This window comes from Acanthochromis polyacanthus, chromosome 18, assembly GCF_021347895.1.
Source record: "Acanthochromis polyacanthus isolate Apoly-LR-REF ecotype Palm Island chromosome 18, KAUST_Apoly_ChrSc, whole genome shotgun sequence".
Lineage (NCBI taxonomy): Eukaryota > Metazoa > Chordata > Actinopteri > Pomacentridae > Acanthochromis > Acanthochromis polyacanthus.
The window spans coordinates 2,371,628-2,390,177 of NC_067130.1; the positions used below are offsets into that span (position 1 = coordinate 2,371,628).

At 41.7% G+C, this 18,550-nt stretch overlaps 1 protein-coding gene across 5 annotated transcripts in view; it reads left to right on the top strand.

Moving 5' to 3' along the window:
• LOC110965207 (A-kinase anchor protein 2) overlaps window positions 1–18,550 on the top strand; it is a 109,299-nt gene that overhangs the window by 86,187 nt on the left and 4,562 nt on the right. For 3 of the 5 annotated variants that reach the window (XM_051938335.1, XM_051938336.1, XM_051938332.1), the window contains exons 10-16: window positions 9,433–9,654; window positions 10,695–11,054; window positions 13,298–13,396; window positions 13,488–13,589; window positions 14,440–15,883; window positions 16,823–17,001; window positions 17,780–17,818. In XM_051938335.1, the coding sequence (XP_051794295.1) occupies window positions 9,433–9,654; window positions 10,695–11,054; window positions 13,298–13,396; window positions 13,488–13,589; window positions 14,440–15,883; window positions 16,823–17,001; window positions 17,780–17,818 (2,445 nt within the window). The remainder of the gene's footprint in view (window positions 1–9,432; window positions 9,655–10,694; window positions 11,055–13,297; window positions 13,397–13,487; window positions 13,590–14,439; window positions 15,884–16,822; window positions 17,002–17,779; window positions 17,819–18,550) is intronic. The other 2 variants (XM_051938333.1, XM_051938334.1) reach the window with 2 other exon arrangements.

The window sequence follows — 18,550 nt, forward strand, 5'->3', positions numbered from 1 at the left end:
ATGATCTAAAAATGATTCTAAATTCATAGTTTTACTAATTTACAATCTGCAGTTAATGTCTTCTCTGTAATTTTTACACTTAGAGGGCCAGATTGGACCCTCTGCAGGACCACTTTTGGACCACGGGCCTCATGTTTGACACCTATAAACTGCAGTAATTTAGAGTGTTTTTGCGTTGTAGTTGGTTCATGTCCTGCTTGTGACACTCTGACCAGACATCCAGCTGTTAACGGGCACACTCTGGCTTTCTCAGGGCTTCCTCTCCTTCAGATTAGAATAACCTCTGTGACCTCTGGACCACACTGCTGCTCCCCCTGATTTCCATTGGATTTTAATGAGATTAAAAATAGCACACACATTAAAGCTGAACTTAACAGACAGATGGTTTGTTTTGGTCCCAGAGGAGTCTGATAAAAGTCCTTTTCTTTGGTGCTTTCTGTGGCCAGACACAGTCCTTCCATTGGTTTATTAGATGTAGTTCAGTTTCTTGTCATCGAAAAACGGTCGAGATTTCACAGTAGAGAGGAAGAAAGAATCCAATTAGAGTGGATAAAACACCCAGAGAAGGGGCAGTGTATCATTCTGTCAAATCCTGCCATAAAGCTGTTTGATCACTTCTTCTGTTTTGGCTTTTAGAAAGGAATCTTCACAATCCTAATCACTAAAATGCCTTCCTGACACAAATACCTCACTTGTTCTGCATCATTCAGGAGCTGCTGACACTATTTTGCTAATTGCTCTTGTAAATTTGAGGAAAGTGTTTCCACTTCTGTTGCATCATGTGTTGGTGAGCAGGGAAAGTGAACCGTGACCCGGGTCATCTCCGGTTTCTCAGAGCCTGATCCTATGACCCGACACTCCCACACAACGCTAGCAGACTCATGAACGACCTCAGAGTGACCCTCACATGTAAAGATTTGGTTTCTGTAAACACCATTTATTTTGGCTTTGAAGCAACACAGAGAGAATTTATGCTCAAGTTCGCCTTTTAAGCCTGATAATGGCAAATATTAGGCTTCTCCCGTGCATTGGTGCCTCTGATACGGCGTGAAATTTATCCTCTGAATACGGAGGTTTAGACCAGGGGTGTCCAACATGAGGCCCGTGGGCCAAAAGTGGTCCTCCAGAGGGTCCAATCCGGCCCTCAGAGTGTAAAAATTACAGAGAAGACATTAACTGCAGATTGTAAATTAGTAAAACTATAAATTTAAAATAGTTTCTAGACCATGACAAGTTGTTTGGATCATAAAGTAAAATATTAGATTGTTCTTTTGTCATTTTATGTCTTACTTTTTGTAATATTTTGTCTTATTTTTGTTGTTTTTTTGTCAGACTTTTGTCGTTTCTCTCATGTTTTTGTCATTTTGTTTCTCGTTTTTGTCGTTATGTGTTTCTTTTTTGTCCGCTTGTGTTTTTTGTCGTATTTTTGTCATTTTGTGTTTTGCTTTAGTTGTTCTTTTGTGTGTTGTTTTTGTCTCACTCTTGTTGTTTGTTTACTTTTTTGTTGTTTTGTTTCTTGCTTTTGGCATTTTTTGTCTTATTTGTGTCATTTGTATAATTTTTTTGTCACATTTTTGTTGTTTGTATATTTTTTTTGTTGCTTTGTAGCTATTTTGTTGAATTTTTAGTCTCTTTTGTTTTGTTTTGTGTTGTTAGTGTCGTTAGTTTTTTGTCATTTTGTGTTTTTGCTTTATTCGTTGTTTTGTGCATCGTTTTTGTCGTTTTGTGTTTATTGTCTCGCATATGTTGTCTATTTTTTCCTCACTTTGTACTGTTTTGTGTTATTTTTTTGTCTCTTTTTGTTTAGTTTCATGTTTTGTCTTTTTCCTCGTTTCTTGGTGTTTTGTGTCTCGTTTTTGTAACATTTCGTCTTGTTTTTGGTGGGTTTTTGGTCTGACTTTGTTATTTTGATCATAAAGTCAAATATTATATTGTTCAGTTCCAGATACCTGTGTTTAAAATTTAGAGTTGCGGTTATTTGTAGGTTATTATGCTGTGATTTTACTGGTCACTTGAGGCTCTGATTGGACTGAATGTGGAAGCTGAACTAGAATGAGTTTGACACCTCTGGTTTAGAAGCTTTAAGACAGGATGAGGCAGCAAATTTCGTTCCATTTACTCTTTATTAAAAGGTGAATACATCCAGTAAATCTGAGTCAACAGCCCCATGCCGATGATGACAGAAGAAAATACCACCATCCTCTTATCACCCCCTCCCACTTCTTTAGTCATCAGCTCTTCATCATCGCCTCCCTGCCGGCCTCTTTCTCCTCGTCTCCTCTGCTCTTACACGAGCTGGAGGTTAAAGGGAAAGTGAACAGGCATCGGTAGAAGAGGGCCTGGTCTTCAGCAGGAAGGGAGGAGGCGCGGGGTGGATGTTTTTGGCCTGTATGTGTGAGCGTACGAGGGCTCGCACAGAAGGGGTCTTTGTGCACGAGGGCATCTGGAGAAACATGCACACCCTTAGCTCATGACATCACAGCTTACCGTGCAGCCGGCAGGAATGTTACTGAGAAAGGAGAGGCTTTGTGGAGGAGAGGAAAGAGATGGGGAGGGGAGGAAAAGGAGGAGAAGAAGAGGAGGAAAAGGCTTGGCCAGGGAAAAGTCCGGCACTCCCACTATCTGGAACAGGACAGACCAGGGCTGGACTGAGCTAAATAGGAAAAGTTTGTGAAAGGAAGACTCACGAATAGTAGAAATTATTGTATTACAGAACGGAAGAGAGCCATGGATCTACGGATTTTGCTTCAATAGATGAATCTGCTGGTATTTGTGAGAGCATCAGGTGAGTAGGAAGTCTGTTTATGAAGTTGTAGTTTTGTAGTTTCTGATATTTTTCTGGCATTTTAGTATTTTTAGATGGACTCCATTTCATTTTGTGTGAAAAAATGAAACAGAAATTTAAAGGCCTTTAAACATTTGTCTTTAATACGTTGCGACAAACATCAGCTGGAGAGGACTGACGTGAACTCCTGTACTGTAGCAGAAAACGAGGAAGTGTCTGAAGGAAACCAATCCAAAGACACACACCCAGACAGATTTTTATGCGATTAAAATATCGATGTCAGAGTTGAGATACTGCTGCTGTTCTCATCCAGATGTTACGACACGATCTGGCCGGCTGATTCCTCTGCTCTGGCCAGAAGTTTAACTCCTCCACCCGGCACACCTGTCCATCTCAGGGCATCCCAACTAAACCTCTGATTTACCATGTTAATGACACACCATTACTGATATTCAGTATTTTCCCAAACTGTCTCGAGGGGAGACTGAAATCACGATTGGACAGCACAGTTTGGTCAGGCTGTTTGGACATGAGAACACCAGGCTACACCAGCAGCAGGCTCCTGTTACTACACGGGATCATATTTAGCCAGGAAACAGAGCCGGCAGCACCGACTGCACCGGGTTATACCGGAGCTTAGTGTGTGTGAGACTTTCATTTTACGGTTGTCATGTGTTTGGGCTGACGCATGTGCTCTAAGACAGGACCATGACGTGATGTTAAAGTCATGGAAAATGTGTTTGTGTGGGAGGCAGAGAGAAACCAAAAGATGCAGCCAATGAGACATCAGGACTGTGGTTGATTTCCAGTCAGGAAGCATTTGGGTGTATTCTCATACTTACAAACCCCCCACTACAGCGACCCAGCGGCTCACTGCTGGATGCTCAGACGGCGTGTTTATGTGTGTGTGTTTGTGATGTTTGTGCATCGCAGTCGGAGCGTAAGCACTTCCAGATGTCATGGATGGCAACAGTGGAAGAATGAGACAGCATTTAGAGCAGGGCTGTCAAACTCATCTTAGTTCTGGTTCCACATTCAGCCCAGTTTGATCTGAAGTGGACCGGACCAGTAAAACCACAGAATAATAACCTATAAGTAACCACAGCTCCTCATTTTTCCTTTGTTCTAGTGAAAAAAGGTACGTTTTGAAAGTATTTACATTTAAGGAATTATCTTTTTACAAAACATCATGAAGAACCTGAAATTTCTTAAGAAAAATAAGTTCAACATTATCCCTCAGTTTATCATTTCCACATTAGAACTTCCAGATCACAGAGTGTCTACAAAGGAACACAACATTTAGTCACAGATATCTGGAACTGATCGGTGTAGTTTTTTACCTTATGGTCAAAATGACAAAAATCAGATAAAAAAATACAATAAACAACAAAAACAAGACAAAATATTACAAAAATGAGAAAGAAAATGATATGAACAACATAAAAAAGACAAAAAATTTGGCAAAAAAATTAAGCGAATAAAGCAAACACAAAATGACAAAAATAAGAAAAAACACAAGCGAGACGAAAAGGAAACACAAAATGAGAAAAACAAGAAACGAAACAACAAAAGTCAGACAAAAAACAACACAAACAAGACAAAATATGACAAAAATGAGACACAAAATGACAGAAGAACGATCCAGTATTTTACTTTATGATCAAAACAACTTGAAATGATTTTAAATTTACACTTTTGGAATTTGGAGTTAATGTCTTCTCTGCAATTTTTGCACTTTGCATGTCATCCACGGGCCGAACAGGACCCTCTGGCGGGCCGGTTTTTGCCCGTGGGTCGCATGCTTGACACCCTTGATTTAGAGAGAGCATAAGGCTGTAACACTGCGCTGACTCAGAGTCATGATTGTGTTACGTACTCGCTATTTATGGCTGAAATCATTGGTTCCCACACCTTATGACATTAACCACAACACGCCCATGTAGACCCAGGAAAACAGTTACAGCGCATGTTGACCTCAGCTGACTCTGAATGTTAACCTAATGTTATTATTAACCCAGTTCCTAAGCACAAGATGACGAAATATAAACTGTACCTAATGCTAGCAAAGCTCAGGAAATTAGAAGAAACTCTTCACTGTGTGTAATCTTCTTCAACTCTTCTCCTTTTTTGGGAAAACTCGGAACATACTGAGACTGTCGGAACTGTCAGCGTCATACTTCACATTTGTGCAAGTCCTGCTAACTGCTAGTCTAACTACAGAAACACATCGTGGACCGTGCTTTCCACACACTCACAGACGCTCTCTCACACACACACTTCACTGCTTTAGCCAGACAGGCAGGGTGCACAGTGTCCCTCATCACAAGTATTAGAGTCCAAGCCTTGAGGACAGCCAGCTATGCCTGGAATGTCAGTGCACAAACGTGAACACACACCTGCTACACGCTTGAACGAACACACTTTAGCATGCACGCCCCTCTGCACAGCCACAGCCACAAACACTCTCCTTTATGTGTGTGTTTGCAGCAGAATAGTGTTGCATATGAGACATTCCTGCACTGTAGTACTGTTTTCCTGAGGCAGTAACAGGATATCCTCCCCCTCTGTACTGTCCGGCCTGCCGTGCACACACTCCTACACGCCACACACACATTCCTGCACGTGCACACGCTTACATGTGTAGCATGTAATAAGTAGACAGAAGACTTGATGTGAGTGGAAATAGAAGTGGCATCTCGTCCTCATGTGGTCGCTGATGCAGTTAAGAAGTTAAATCATTGTGTGGTAGAGTGAGAGCAGCAGTTTAATGTTTCTGTAATGTGGCTCAATGCTAATCAATAGTGTGGTTAAACAAAGAACTCCCTTTGCTGATATTAAAAAGTGATGCTACGGAATCTTACTTGGCAGAGAAAGTGGTTGATGTGGGTTTTTATTGGCTCGTCTAGTGGCTCCAGGGATGGTGATGTTGGTCTGTCTGTCGATCCTCCACAACATCTCATCTGGAGCTGTAGTCTCCAAACCAGGGGTGTCAAACTCATTTTAGTTCAGGTTCCACATTCAGGTACGAAAAGGTACGATTTCAGTCCACCAAGACTTTCTTTGGTTAGCTTCAGCCCTGATCTGAACTATTACACAGATTGCTACAAAAACGTTCTAGACGTGTACAGTTCCCAGAGGATGGACCCTTCTGCTCTTGCTTTTATCTCTAGCACCACTGTGAGATCGACATTTGTTCTTTTGAGTGAAATTTCTCAACAATTTTTGGATGGATTACATTAAAACGTGTACAGATGATGATGAAATACCTGCAAAAACTGAGTTGGTGATTGTCGTTAATGTTACTGCTACTTAGCATTAGCATTCTAAATGCTACTACAGGAGTTTCTCCTGTCCAAACCTCACGTTACCTTCCTTGTTTTCAGCTTTTGGAACGGCATCTGTGGGACATTTTATTTCACCAAAAGCTCTGAAATTAATCAACTGAACTCAGCTGTGACTCAAAGCATTGTGTCGTAACAATCCTAAACCTGTAGCGCTCATGTGACTGATTGAACCACACAAACACTGACTTTTCCGGCTTCTTCTGGTGGGCCCTGAGCGCCTCGTCTAAAATATGTCCCTCCCTTTGCCTTCCCACCAACTTTTGTCGCACTGTAGTAGCTTTCACCGAAAACCATCACAGTTCCTCGGGAATTACAAAACCAGTATCCAAGCTGTAGATTCCTGACTATCCTATTTACTGGTGTTTTTGTTTTTAGCTTGATGGTATTGCTTATTTATTTATCTGTTTATATTTGCATCTCTTACTCTTATTCATATTTTTTCTTGTTAATTAGCCTTCCATGCATTACTTTCTTATGATAGAAGATCAGAGTGAGAATCATGGATGATTGTTTCATTAAAATGAGCAAACTGGAATGGATGTGTACATGAGTAGATTTAAAACGGTCATTTAGGTAGGGAATGTGTTTAGATTTACTATATAGATCACATCTTACCTCACAAGACAGCATAAAGTAAAACATTTGCATGTGACTCAGCCACATGGGTCACCAAAATGCCCTCAGAAAATCTTTTTTTTCTCATTGGAGGAGGCAGAAGGAGGAGAAAGGACTAACCAAGAGAGGGGAGTGTGAAGGAAATGATTGCTTCATTATGAGGGAGACAGAGACAGGCTGTTGTAATCTTCCACGTGACTTCACTGTATCTGAAAAGTCCCAGAGAGGAAGCAAGCGAGGAAGGAAAAGATGCAAATCATGCAGTAGAGAGAAAGAGAGGGAGTTCTGGAAAGAGGGGACGGCAATAAGGAAATCGAAAGGGAGGGAAAAGAAAATGGTAACTCCAGTCGATTCCTGAAAATCACCTCATGTCGATCGTTCTCGTCAGCGTCTGGCAGCGTGTCCGGAGCGAGTCAGAAACAAAGGCTTCCTCCTCATGGCTGTGTGAGCTTTAACTGAACAGTGGACCGTTTTACTGAAGTGGTCCTCATTAAACCTCCAAACACACTTTCCTGTCACTAGCACAGGGGTCAACAGCTCCTCACTGAAATAAATGCATCCTCAAGACGGAGGTGTGTAGAAAGGAAGCCAGCAGAGGGTTCGTTAGCGGTCCGTGCAGAACTAAGACAAAGGTCAGTAAAGACAGGAGTGTGTAAGCGTAGCTGCACACTGGAGGAGCGTCTGGAATGTGTTGGATGGATGGTTCTCTGAAGCAGAAGGTCACAGGTCCTGCATGCCAGTGATTGTGCATTTCTTCTCCGGATGAATCACCGCATCACTCGCTGAAATAACGACCGCAAGAGATAAGAAGGTTAGAAGATGTTGTAAAGCAGAGGTGTCAAATTCATTTTAGTTCAGGTCTTTTCTACATTCAGCCCAGTTTGATCTCCAGTGGAAGGACCAGTAAAAACACAGAATAATAACCTATAAATAACCACGACTACGAGTGTTTCCTTTGTTTTAGTGCAAGAAAAGTTCACATTTATGGAATTATCTTTTTACAAAACATTATGAACAACCTGAAATTTATTAAGAAAAAAGAGTTCAGTTTCATCAACATTCATCCTCAGTTTATCATTTCCACATTACAACTAGTGTCTACAAAGGAACACAACATTTAGTCATCTGGAACTGAACCATGTGGGGTTTTACTGTATGATCAAAATGACAAAAGTCAGGCAAAAAAAACAAGAGAAAATATTACAAAACATGGGCCAAATGGCATGAAACAAGACAAAAAATTAGACAAAAAAATTACAAAGCGACAAAAAATTACAAAAATGAGACCAAAAATTACACAAATGACACAAACAAGACCAAAGAAGACAAAAGCAAGAAACAAAATGCCAGAACAGTAGACAAACAGCACAAGCGAGACAAAAAAGAAACACAAAGCAACAAAAACTAGAAACAAAATGACGAAAACATGAGACGAACGACAAAAGTCGAACAGAAAACAACAAAACATGACAAAATATTACAAAAATGAGACACAAAAGAACAATTGTTAATCTAGTATTTTACTTTATGATCAAAACAACTTGATCTAGAAATTATTTTAAATTAATAGCTTTACTAATTTACAATCTGCACTTAATGTCTTCTCTGTAATTTTTACACTTTGAGGGCCGGATTGGACCCTCTGGAGGACCACTTTTGGGCCACGGGCCTCATGTTGGACACCCCTGCTGTAAAGAATTTGCTTTAGAAAACGTAGTCCATAGATGCCCTGATGATTAAAGCAGCATCACAGTGTTGCAAATACGGGTGATTTTGCTTCATTACTGTCAGTGATGACATAATAACTGTGTTCTGGTATTCATCAGTGTTGTGATTATATCACTAGACAGAAATGTTCCACATTTTATGAACTGAGGTCACCTGTGTTTGTTTGCAGATCTAATTCCATTTGGAGGCACATTTTATACCATTTTGATGCTTTATTACATCGTCTAGCAGTTGTGCATGTGCTTGTAACTTGCATGTCCTTTCACCAATTTAGTAGAGAGATTCAGAGGCTGGAAGACAAACTCCTTCCTCTCCTAACAGCTGATGATGATGTGGTCCAGAGCCAGGCATTTAAACCACAATGCTGCAGTGAATCTGCTCGATTGAAAGATGGGGGGAATGTCATTAAGGCTGTAGGTCCTAAAGATGTTTTTGTACCCAGTCATACCAGGCTTGTCTCCTTCCATCCTGCTCTTCTTTCTGACCATCTCTCCATCAAATCTAAAAGTTGCTGTCCACCGTCCCAGCAGGTAGTTAAAGTGTTTTCATTGTAGAACAAGAAGCAGGAGGAAGAGTCACTGTGCTGGCTTGCAGTTTCTTGAATTATTAATGGTAGTTCTGTGATACCAGGTGTTCAGCATAGATTCTCAGAGCTGTGGAGGTCTCTGGAGAGCGACACAATAGTTGTGGAGAAGTTTGTTGTAGTTGAGGGCAGCAATAAAGCAGCAACGTGGAATCTGGCTCCACATAGTGGTGAGAAGCAGTTATAATAGACTCTGCTGCAGACTGGACTACTGCAATGCAGACGGACAGGTTAAGATGTGACGTGTCTGTGTGTTTAGGAGGACTCTGACCTTTCAGTAGGTTTTACGTGTCTCTCGGTTTTCCCTACATTGTGGTTATTTAATGGACGGCTTCTCCATGCAGAATCTCTAAAACATGCTGTTTGTTTGTTGACAGAAATCATGGCGGGCAGCCGAGGATGTCAGTGACACAGCACCCAGAGAGCGAGCCCTAAAGAGCGTCAGCTTCCAGGAATCCGTCAGCGTCATCTCTGACCGGCCTGCAGCCATGGAACTGGAGAGCCAGCAGATCCAACATGGCTGCCTCAGCAGCCCCAGTAGCCGAGCCCACAATGCAGTTGGTGTGAAAGTAGAGACTTCTGACAGCGAAGTGATGCAGGTATGCAAGACTCAGAGCATGGTTTTTGTTGCTTCTTTGATTTCCTGGAATTCAGCAGGTACCAACAATGAAACCGGTTAAAATTGGTAAACTTTGACAAGTTTTGTAGTGGTCTAGGGCAAAACCAGTCCTCCAGAGGGTCCAATCCGGGCCTCAAAGTGTAAAAATTAAAGAGAGGACATTAACTGCAGATTGTAAATTAGTAAAACTATACATTTAAAATAATTTCTAGACCATGACAAGTTGTTTTGGTTGTAAAATACCAGATTGTTCATTGTTCTTCTCTCATTTTGTGTCTCATTTTTCTAATATTTTGTCTTGGTTTTGTTGGATTTTTTTGTCTGGCTTTTGTCATTTGTCTCATGTTTTTGTTGTTTTGTTTCTCATTTTTGTTGATTCATGTTTCCTTTTTGCCTCGCTTGTATTTTTTGTCTTATTTGTGTCATCTTGTGTTTTGCTTCGTTCGTTGTTTTGTGTCTTGGCTTTGTCGTTTTGTTTTACGCTATTGTCATTATTTGTATCTCGAGCAAAGTTCAGAAGTGAAAAAAAATGGACAAATGACATAAGGCAGGCAAATAATGACAATAGCATGAAACAAAATGACAAAGCTGAGACACAAAACCACAAATAAAGCGAAACACAAGATGACACAAATAAGACAAGAAACACAACTGAGGCAAAAAGGAAATACAAAATGACAAAAACATGAGACAAACAAAAGTCAGACAAAAATCTACAAAAACAAGACAAAATACTACAAAAATGAGACACAAAATGACAAAAGAACAATGAACAATCTAGTATTTTACTTTCTGATCAAAACAACTTGTCATGGTCTAGAAATAATTTTAAATTTATAGTTTTACTAATTTACAATCTGCACTTAATGTCTTCTCTGGAATTTTTACACTTTGAGGGCCGGATTGGACCCTCTGGAGGACCGCTTTTGGCCCACGGGCCTCATGTTGGACACCCCTGATTTATATCGTGACACACAGCTGGACACTCTGCAGCAGTTTCATGATCTACTTCTTCCACAGGAGATCCGCTACCTGGACCAGGTGTTAGACGCAGCCTCAGAAACACCCACAAACGGAAACTCCTCTCCTTCAGAGCACATCAAGCCCATCAGCATCGACGGAACCTCTCCTTCCGTCTGCGTGTCGGCCTCCTCCCCCGTCAATCACCAGCCGATCGTGGTGGAGGGACAGAGACAGACCACGTTCGTCCACCAGGAGTCTGCGGTGAGGACCAACGGACACGTGCAGGGAGACGAGTCGGGCCGCGGCAAGGCCAAGTTTGAGCTGCGAGCGTTTCAGGAGGAGAGACGTCCGGCGAAACTGTTCTCCCCCGGAGAGGAGCAGCAGGTCAGGGTGACGAGGAGACGACCCTCAGAGGAGGTAGGAGGCTGTTGGATAACGGATCACATGTAACGGATACACCGTCCAGCTGCAAAGCACAGCCGCTTGTTTTATTTCTGAGTTCTGAGGAGGGCTCAGGTACAATATTAGTCCTACTAAATATACATGACGTAAACAAGCAGAATTAAACAGTTATTCAGGCTGGGTGTGCTTTTCATAGTTTACTATCTACTGAGCCAGGCAGTGTTTGAATCCGATTAAAATAAATTACAGCACTAATGTCTAAACCAGGAGTGTCAAACTCATTCTAGTTCAGGTTCCACATTCAGCCCAGTTTGATCTCCACTTACCAGTAACACCACAGCATAATAACCTATAAATAACCACAATTCCTAATGTTTCCTTTGTTTTAGTGCAAAAAAGTCCGTTCTGAAAATGTTCACATTTAAGGATTTATCGTTTGACAAAACATCACGAACAACCGGAACTTTCTTCAGAAAAATAAGTTCAATTTCATCCACATTCAGCCTCAGTTTATTATTTCCACGTTACAACTTCCACTTCACAGAGTGTCTACAAAGGAACACAACATTTAGTCACGGTTATCTGTAACTGAACCGTAGAGGATATTACTTTATGATCAAAACGACAAATGAAGACAAAAAACAGCAATAAGACAAGATATTACAAAAATGAGACCAAAAAACAACAAAAACAAGACGTAAAATGACAAAAACGAGAAATGAAACCAGAAAAAATGAGACAAACGACATACAACAAAACAAAAGAGTCATAAAATTTGCCAAAAAAGTTACAAATCGACAAAAAAATGGACAAATAACAACAATGAGACAAGAATTTACAAAAATGACACAAAAAAGGCAGAAAACGACAAAAACGATTCATAAAATGACAACGCGGGCCGCATGTTGGACACCCCTCGTCTAACATGTGTGCTCATATTTATTCACACAACTCTAAATCCACAAGCCTTTCTGTCCCAGGCCGGGTAGCTCTTTCCATTTTCCTTGTAGCTGAATACCAAATCCAATCCTCTTGTCTTACCCGGGGTTCTGTCTGTGGCTCTCCTCCTCCTTCTGACAATGGAGCTCTTTTAGCTGGGGCCAGCTAAAGGTTCAACAGTTACTGCAGTTGTTCTCTTAACTGTGAACCATCAGGGAGCTAAATTAAACATAGATGGGACCATTTTTCCAGAGCTATCACACCGTGCCATCAGCATGTACTTCATCTGTCTGTTGCCACTTTAATCTACAGATGTATGTGAGTTCTGACCGGTTAGTCATGCCGTTACAACAGAGCACAGATGAAATGATGAAACGCAGCTTAAAAAGCCGTTTTGAAATTGAAAGTGTGTGGTAACCCTGAGTCAGACATGAAGCACATGATGTGGCAGCAAAACCCAGAAGGTCACATTTTTATCAGAGACGAGGGACAGGTTTGGTTATGAAACATTCAATGTCCTTTAAAGGCATTATGGAGGATGTTTTTTTTGTTTGTTTAATTTGTCTGATTCACATAAAATGAATATACTGACCTTTAGTGGACTTGTAAGTAGGATTTATAAAAGAATTAAAAAAAAAAAAACTGTGGACATGGCAGGATCTGAAAAACATCAGCCAATCAACGCACTCGGACCGAGGTGTTTGGTTTGCTCCCTTTCCTGTCAATCAAAAATCTTCCGGCTCAGGCCTAGTTACGTAGATTACGTCCGCCTTGGACTTACGTGTTTTCTGTATGTGTTGCTTTGGTATAGCTTCGTAGTTAGCTGGCGACTTGTTTTGCTCATCTTTTTTACATAATGACAGATAAAGATCCAGGGGGACCCAGCCGTAAAAGACAACTTCACGAGTGCTACGGAAGTTTCTGGAGGGGGGCGTTTCTTCGTAAATGTTAAGAGTGGGGAGGTTAGAGGGGGGTGAGGGAGAGGTTGTATGTGCACATGCTACGTTCAAAGTCGTAGGAAATTAAATCTCCTCTAATGCCTTTAAATGGCTGTTCTTTTTTGTCTTCGCGTAGAGTAAGAGTACATATCGTGCTAAAGGACAATACAGCTGGTAATGAGAGCATGGAAAGCTTTTATTAGTCACATCCTCAGTTTCATGGTCCATGTCACCCGTCAGCAGGCCTTAAACTGACATCAAACACTAAATATGCAGAGAACTTTGCTTTTTTCTCATTGTAAATAAACACATCAGGGGAAGACAACGCTAATAAAAGTTTACTGAGAATTCTCTCCGTTGTTTGGGTCGTTTTTCCGTCAGGTTCAGGAGTTGGAGCGCGAACGTCAGGAGCTGATCAGAGACCAGGCGGTGAAGAAGAACCCTGGGATTGCACAGCGCTGGTGGAACCCTCCCCAGGAGGTAGCTTCTCATTCACCCTTTGTTTTCTGTTCGAGCTCCTGTTGGCTTCCTGACGGATCGACTGATTGGTTGTTTGGTTCATTAATTCAAGGTGCCTTTGGAGGAGCAGCTGGATGCAGAGCAGCTCGAGTCTCTCAAGAAATATCAGGAGAGGAAGCAGCAGAAACAGGCTCATCCTTACGTATACACTCAGGTAAGACACAAACACACCGTTCTCTGAATGAGAGGGGCTATGCTACCGATCATACGTTTGGGTCACTTACAAATGTCCTTATTTCTGAAAGAAAAGCAGTTATTCTCAATGAAGATACCATTAAATGAATGATAAATCCAGTGTAGACATTGTTAATGTGATAAATGACTATTCTAGCTGGAAACGGCTGATTTTTAATGGAATGGAAATGCTGTATTTTTACTCTATTTCTGCTATATTTTTACTGTGTTTTTGCTATTTATTTACTGTATTTTTACTTTATTTTTACTGTATTTTTACTAGATTTTTTGCTAGATTTTTTACTGCATTTTTACTTTATTTTTACTACATTTTTGCTATATAATGTATTTGTCCCATATTTTTACTGTTTTTTTTACTATAGTTATTATTGTATTTTTTATATTTTTACTGTATTTTTGCTGTATTTTTATCATATTTTTACTATACTTTTTACTGTATTTTTACTATTTTGTACTGTATTATTACTAGATTTTTATTGTATTTTTACTGTATTTTTACTATATTTTTGCTATATTTTGTACTCTATTATTACTAGATTTTTATTGTATTTTTACTATATTTTTACTGTATTTTTGCTATATTTTTACAGTATTTTTACTATATTTTAGCTGTATTTTCTACTGTATTTTTACTATGTTTTACAAGATTTTTGCTGTATTTGTACTATATTTTTTACTGTATTTTTACTATATTTTCGCTATAATTTTTACTGTATTGTTCCAATATTTTTGCTATATTTTTACTTTATTTTTACTGTATTTCTTCTAACTTCCCTCTTTGTATTCTGTTCTATCACATCCCTCTACAGCCTCAGGTGACGTGTCCTCCCTCAGCAGTGAGCTTTGACCCGGAGCTAAACAAGAAGGACGACATCGTGGAGGAGCAGATCGACTTCTCCTCTGCCAGGAAGCAGTTTCTGCAGGGAGGCGCTGCCAAGAAGGACATCGCTCCTCACTTATACTCCGCCAAACCCTTCTCCAAGTCCGTACCCAGGAGCAGCCAGGGAAGCGGTGATATTGTTGCAGAAACCGGAGAGACTCACGTGACCTGGTCTGATGAAGGCATAGCAGGAGAATTTACGTGTGCACGTGCTGTGATGACAATCCTGCGAGGCGAGGAGGAAGCAAAGGGTCCCTTCCATCCGTCTTTCCACCCAGAGGAGTCTGACTCAGGACTGGACGAGTTATCTGTCCGCTCTCAGGACACTACCGTGTTTAGCTTGGATAATGTTTCTGACAGCGGGGCTTCGCTACCACCCACCCCGCTGCCACTCACCCCGGTGTCACCACCTACCCCTCAGCCCACCACCCCGGTCAACGGGCGCATCTGTGGCAGTCCGACAGAGGATGAGCTGGAGTACCACGCTGGGGTTCTGGTCCAGAACGCCATCCAGAACGCTCTCGCAGCTCAGAATGGAGGCGACTGGCAGCCATCCGACTTCAGCTCTTCTCAGCTGAGCGCCCCGGTGTCTCCATCCTCTGCCTCTACAAGCAGCCCAGTGCCAGTTTCTTCCTCTCCTGTGTCTTCTGGTGGAGCTCCCAGTTTCCAGTCTCCGGCGTCCACCAGTCCTGCTCCATCCAACCCGTCCCCACAGCCGGACAGGCAGCCGGCGGTCAGAGTTGTTTCCCAAGAGAAGCCAGAATCAGAATCCGAGGCTCAGCAGCAGTCGTCCAGTCCAGCACAGCTCCAGACACCGTCTCCTCCACCCTCTCAGCCCATCTCCCCATCGCAGAGACCCAAAAACGGAGGCCCCAGAATCAAGATCCAGTCCTCTTACACCAGAGCGCTGGCCTCTTCAGCCCCGGCTCCGGCTCCGGCTCCGGCTCCTGCCTCAGCAGCTCCAGTCTCCAGGCCGACACCAGTCTACCGTCCCCCTTCTCCTCCAAGCCCAGAGAAATCAGAGTTCAGCTACTTCAGTAAATACTCGGAGGCGGCGGAGCTGCGCAGCACAGCAGCAACAACTAAAGGCCCTGAGGTGGAGGCGGCCAGCGGCCCGTTCCGTCTGCGCTCCAAGAAGCAGCGAACGTTGTCCATGATCGAGGAGGAGATCCGAGCTGCTCAGCAGAGGGAGGAAGAGCTGAAGAAGCAGAGGGAGACGCAGCCGGTTATCGTGGTCCGGTCCGGCAACGCTTCCAGCAGCAGTCATGGACCTGTGAGGACGGGGATGCGGCAAAGCACCATTTCCCCAGCAGATAAGATGAAGAGCAACAGCCTGCCAACCAGACTCACACTGACAGCACGGACAGCGCCAGGTCAGTGAATAGAAGGCTAGTAAAAGACTCACCCGTCTTCTATGTTTGACACAAATAGATATCGACTGCAAATGTGAGTGTGCTAATATGACTGTTGTGTTGTATATGACATGTTTAGGTTTCAGGTCTTGTGAGGTCTCCAAGGTACCAGCAGTTAAAACAGGAGGTGTCAAACTCACCTCAGTTCTTATCATTATTTTTCTTTATGTTCAAAATGAGAAAAATCAGACCAAGAAAAGACAAAAAAACAACAAAGACCAGACAAAACATTACAAAAGCGAGACACAAAACCGAGAAAAAAGGCAAAAAATTGACAAGTGACTCGAAACAAAGCAAAAAAGAGAGAAAAAATTAGACCATCAAGTTAGAAAGCACCAAAAAAATTACACCAACGACAGAAATTAAAAGAAATGACAAAAGCTATACACAAAACAAAAAATAAAGCAAAACACAAAAAGACAAAATTAAGACAAAAAACACAAGCAAGACAAAAAGAAAACACAAAACGACAAATGTCAAGCAAAAAGACAAAAAACAACAAAAACAGGACAAAATGTGACAAAAATGAGACACAAAATGACAAAAGAGCAATGAGCCTTATAGTATTTTACTTATGATCAAAACAACTCGTCATGGTCTAGAAATTATTTTAAATTTGTAGTTTTACTCATTTCTAATCTGCAGTTCATGTCTTCTCTGTAGTTTTTGCTCTTTGTGAAGTCGTCCAGAGGGTCGGATTGGACCCTCTGGAGGGCCGGTTTTGGCCCGCGGGCTTCATGTTTGACACCCCTGGTACCGGTTTTCTGTATCTTCTGTGCCTTTAATAACCAGCTAAGGCTCCATCCGTTTAACAGTGATCGTGAATGCCAACTAGATGTGGACTGGAAGTTAAAAATGTGCTTCAGTACGACAGTAATGCTGTTTTTCTGTGGTTTTCAGGAAAGATTGAGAAAATCCGACCTGCGCCGCCCGTCTCCCCCTCACCCTCAGAGGGAGCTCTGTCTGACGCCGGCAGCGAGGACTCTGGAGGTTCACGACCCAAAAACTTCATGCAGACGCTGATGGAAGACTATGAAACGCACAAAGTGAAGAGGAGGGAGAAGATGGAAGACAACAGTGTGAGTAAAGGAGAGTAAAGGTGTACACAGCTTATATTACTTCTAATTGTCACCATCGTTAAAAAATCCTTAGTAAAGAAACTTGATCTGTAAAGGTTTTCAGAAACAGTAAGTGAAAGTATCACGGAGCTGATTTGTCACCCGTGATGTGCTCGGTCGACTCTTGCGGTCGGCTGGAATTTGGTAATATTAATCTGGTTGAATTCCTCCACCCATGATCCGCTGGTATGAGCAAATACTGTACAGCACCAAAGGGGAAATTCCTCGTCAGAGCCACAAAACCAAAGTGAAAGTGAGCCACAGACACCAGGGGCTTTCTGTCCTGACTCCATCGCTCGTCCGTCTGTGAAACTGAAGGTCTTTGAATGCCAAACTTGTCATCATTCAGGCCTCTTGATGAGCTTTCTTAAACTTTGACAGACTAAAACTGGCATATACACCCCCAGTCAAAAGTTTTGAGACAGGTTCTAATTTATTTGAATAAGAAAATGTCTCAAAACTTTTGACAGGGGGTGTATGTTGTAAAATGACATGAACAGAAAGTAATAGCACCAGTTTCACTTTTCACTTCCCTTTTCACACGCTTGTTTTCATGTTCTGACACGTTGCCTTCTTAGTTATCTCCTGTTTTTCCAGATGTTTAACTGAATTTATCCTGAACAGGGAATGTCGTACGCCGATGATGTTGTCTCTGGTTATGTTGTTTTTTTAATCCATGATGACATCACATGTGTTGTTGACTTGGTGTACTGTTGCTTCTCTCCTATTGGTCGGTCAGTATGCCCGCTTGTTGCTGGCTAACGAGGTAACCACTGAGGTACCTGCTGCACCCTGAACCCGTTCACCTGTTCACCTGTTCACCCGTTTACCCGTTTTCCTGCCTTTACTGACAGACCTGGGTCAGACGGACAGAGAGGTTTATTACTGACACATATTAAGCTTCGTTTTCAAGAGTGCTGTGCAAATGTTTTAACTTTAAAAGCAAAGTAAGAATGATGGTAAATGTAATGCCAGGATTTTATTTTTTCATCGATTAACTTCCTGCAGTGTGTGGTGAATAGAAATCTTTTAACAGCACCAGTTTTCTTAGGTTCACTTCAGTTTTCTGAGCTGGTTTGTGGAGGTGTTTACAAAAAATCTGCGTGATTGGAGTCAATCAGATGAAACCCCGTTTATGTGTAAAGGATAGAAATCTAAACATAAACGTCCTAAAACCTTTGCACAGCACGTTGTAACTTGTAGCTGCTGGATTACACAGGGCTGCTTTGAATCAAACTAAGAAATGCCCACATGTCCACAGGTAATTTTTAAAACACAATATTTCCTACTTTGTTCCCCATGAGAATGCAAAAACACAACTGATTGCCAGAAGCAACCCTAACTTTAAAGAAATGCTGATTAATATCGTGAAAAAAAGCTCCTACCAAAGAAAGGAGGACTCCTACAAAGTCAGAAAATGAGACACAAGCAAACACAAGGTGTTAAAAATGTAAATGGAGGGATTCTAGTGCCCTGCTTGAACGCTGAACTGGGTTTTTTTTTTTTTTAC